The sequence below is a fragment of the Frankliniella occidentalis genome, unplaced genomic scaffold, assembly GCF_000697945.3.
Source record: "Frankliniella occidentalis isolate FOCC.00 unplaced genomic scaffold, Focc_3.1 Scaffold225, whole genome shotgun sequence".
In the NCBI taxonomy this organism is placed as follows: Eukaryota; Metazoa; Arthropoda; class Insecta; order Thysanoptera; family Thripidae; genus Frankliniella; species Frankliniella occidentalis.
Genome location: NW_026267351.1, coordinates 242,807 through 244,787, shown reverse-complemented (window position 1 = coordinate 244,787; position 1,981 = coordinate 242,807). Strand labels below are relative to the sequence as shown.

The window sequence follows — 1,981 nt, the reverse complement described above, 5'->3', positions numbered from 1 at the left end:
ATCCGCCTCAAGGACGAGTGCGAGAACGCGCTGCGCAACATCGTCGACGGCCCAGGTCAGTACATCTTCGGCCTTCCCCTTTTCTGTGGTGTACCTACGATCGCTGCAATGCCACATATACACCCAGAAGACCGTTTAGGGAACCAAATTCAAAACCGATGAAATTTTAGCTCTACTCTGGAAACCCAAGTGTGTACTTGAATGCAGAATATTCTGCATACCTACATGTATGCAGGAAATTCTGTACTTGGCAAGTATGCAGGAGATAGTGTGTACTTGGTCAAGTACACACTAAAACCTCCATACATTTATGCAGGAGCCTTAGTGTGTACTTGACCAAGTACACACTATCTCCTGCATACTTGCCAAGTACAGAATTTCCTGCATACATGTAGGTATGCAGAATATTCTGCATTCAAGTACACACTTAGGTTTCCAGAGTAGAGACCAAAATTTATTCGAGGCAATGAAAAATTTTAATCTAGCTTACTTAATGTGATTGGTGCGACCATATATAGTTTAAAAAGGGGTGACTTAATTTTACTCGGTTTTAGCGGGTTGTAGGAACTAAATTTTGTTTATTACAACCCTGATTTACTTGTATCAACTAAATGGTTCTCTGGGTGTAAAGTTAGAGGGTCCCCTTTTGTCAGAAACAGCGTTTTTCACAGAATGCTCGAAATGTTACATTCGTTTGTTTTGTGTAGGAAAATAGCCACATTTTGTCGGGGAGCTCCCTAAAAATGGCCTGAATTCCCCGTATATAATATAACTTGACAGCAGCATCGTAGCAAACTGTCCGGAAACTTCCCAAAGACCACAAAAATGTGACGGCGTGCCCTCCGGTGCCCCTCCGGCAGGTGCCATGACGGCCCAGCGGCCGCAGCCCATCAACGCCAACACCTTCTGCCGGCCGGGCCGGGACGTGAACATCGTCAAGTCCGAGTTCACCTGCTACTGCACCGACCGCCGCCAGTGGGACTGTCACAAGGGCGCCACGCCCGAGAAGCCCATGCCGGGCAGCAGGAAGGGCTCCACGGCCGGCCGTCAGAAAGGTACCCCGGGAGCGCCACCCCCGCGGCCCTCGGCGTCGGTGAGAAAGGTACGGCCCCACCCTCTCCCTTCTCTCTGCCGCAGTGCCGCGCAAGTGCGAGAGCGACATCGTCATCCACAAGATGTACACCGACTTCTGCGACATGTACGGCATGTACGTGACGTACGACGACTGCCTCACGCCGCGCAACCACACCAGTGAGTAGCGAGCGAGGGGGGCCCCCGGGCTGCGGCGAGCGCCGTGCCCGGTAGGCATGCCCGCCGCGCGCGGCCGCCGCCGAGCTGCCTACCTGTCTGACGGGATGGGCCCCGGGCCCCAGGCTGCGGCGAGCGCCGTGCCCGGTAGGCAGGCCCGCCGCGCGCGGCCGCCGCCGAGCTGCCTACCTCTCTGACGTGCCCCCTCCCCCTCCTCTGCCCCCGCGACAGTCACCGTGCAGAACTGGGTGCAGCGCGACACGCCCGTCGTCTGCCTGCCGGGCTCTTACACCATCTACATCCGCTGCCAGCTGTGCCGCTGCCTGTCGGGCGTCTACCAGCAGGACTGCGAGTTCGTCGACTGCCCGTGGACCACGGCGTCGTAGTTGTTGTATTTATTGTGTGCGGGGCGTGCGGAGAGCGGAAGGGAAGTACAGGAAAGCATTTCCACCCTTTTTTCTATCCGTTGGGTTGTAACTTGTAGCTGGAGAGCCGCTGGTGGTGGCGGCGGGGGGCGGAGGGGAGCAGCGCCATTCAAATCTCTATCGCACATGTCGCCGCAGTATCGCCGACAACGCAGCTATTGCGCCGCGGGGGGCGTGGCGTGGCGTGGCGTGGCGCGGGGGAGCCGAGTGGACGCTGCAAATAATCAATCGCTTTCCGAGCGAGTGACTTCTGCCGGAGCCCGCCGCGGAAGGGAGGGCGACACATCAACCCTCTCCCCGCGGGCCCC

General features: G+C 57.2%; 1 protein-coding gene across 1 annotated transcript in view; it reads left to right on the top strand.

The window, feature by feature from the left end:
• The window catches only part of LOC113216348 (uncharacterized), a 19,183-nt gene extending 17,473 nt beyond the window's left edge, over positions 1–1,710 (top strand). The window contains exons 3-5 of the mRNA XM_052272796.1: positions 861–1,055; positions 1,138–1,251; positions 1,480–1,710. Of these exons, the coding sequence (XP_052128756.1) occupies positions 861–1,055; positions 1,138–1,251; positions 1,480–1,634 (464 nt within the window). The 3' untranslated portion in view covers positions 1,635–1,710. The remainder of the gene's footprint in view (positions 1–860; positions 1,056–1,137; positions 1,252–1,479) is intronic.
• Positions 1,711–1,981: the final 271 nt, after the last annotated feature.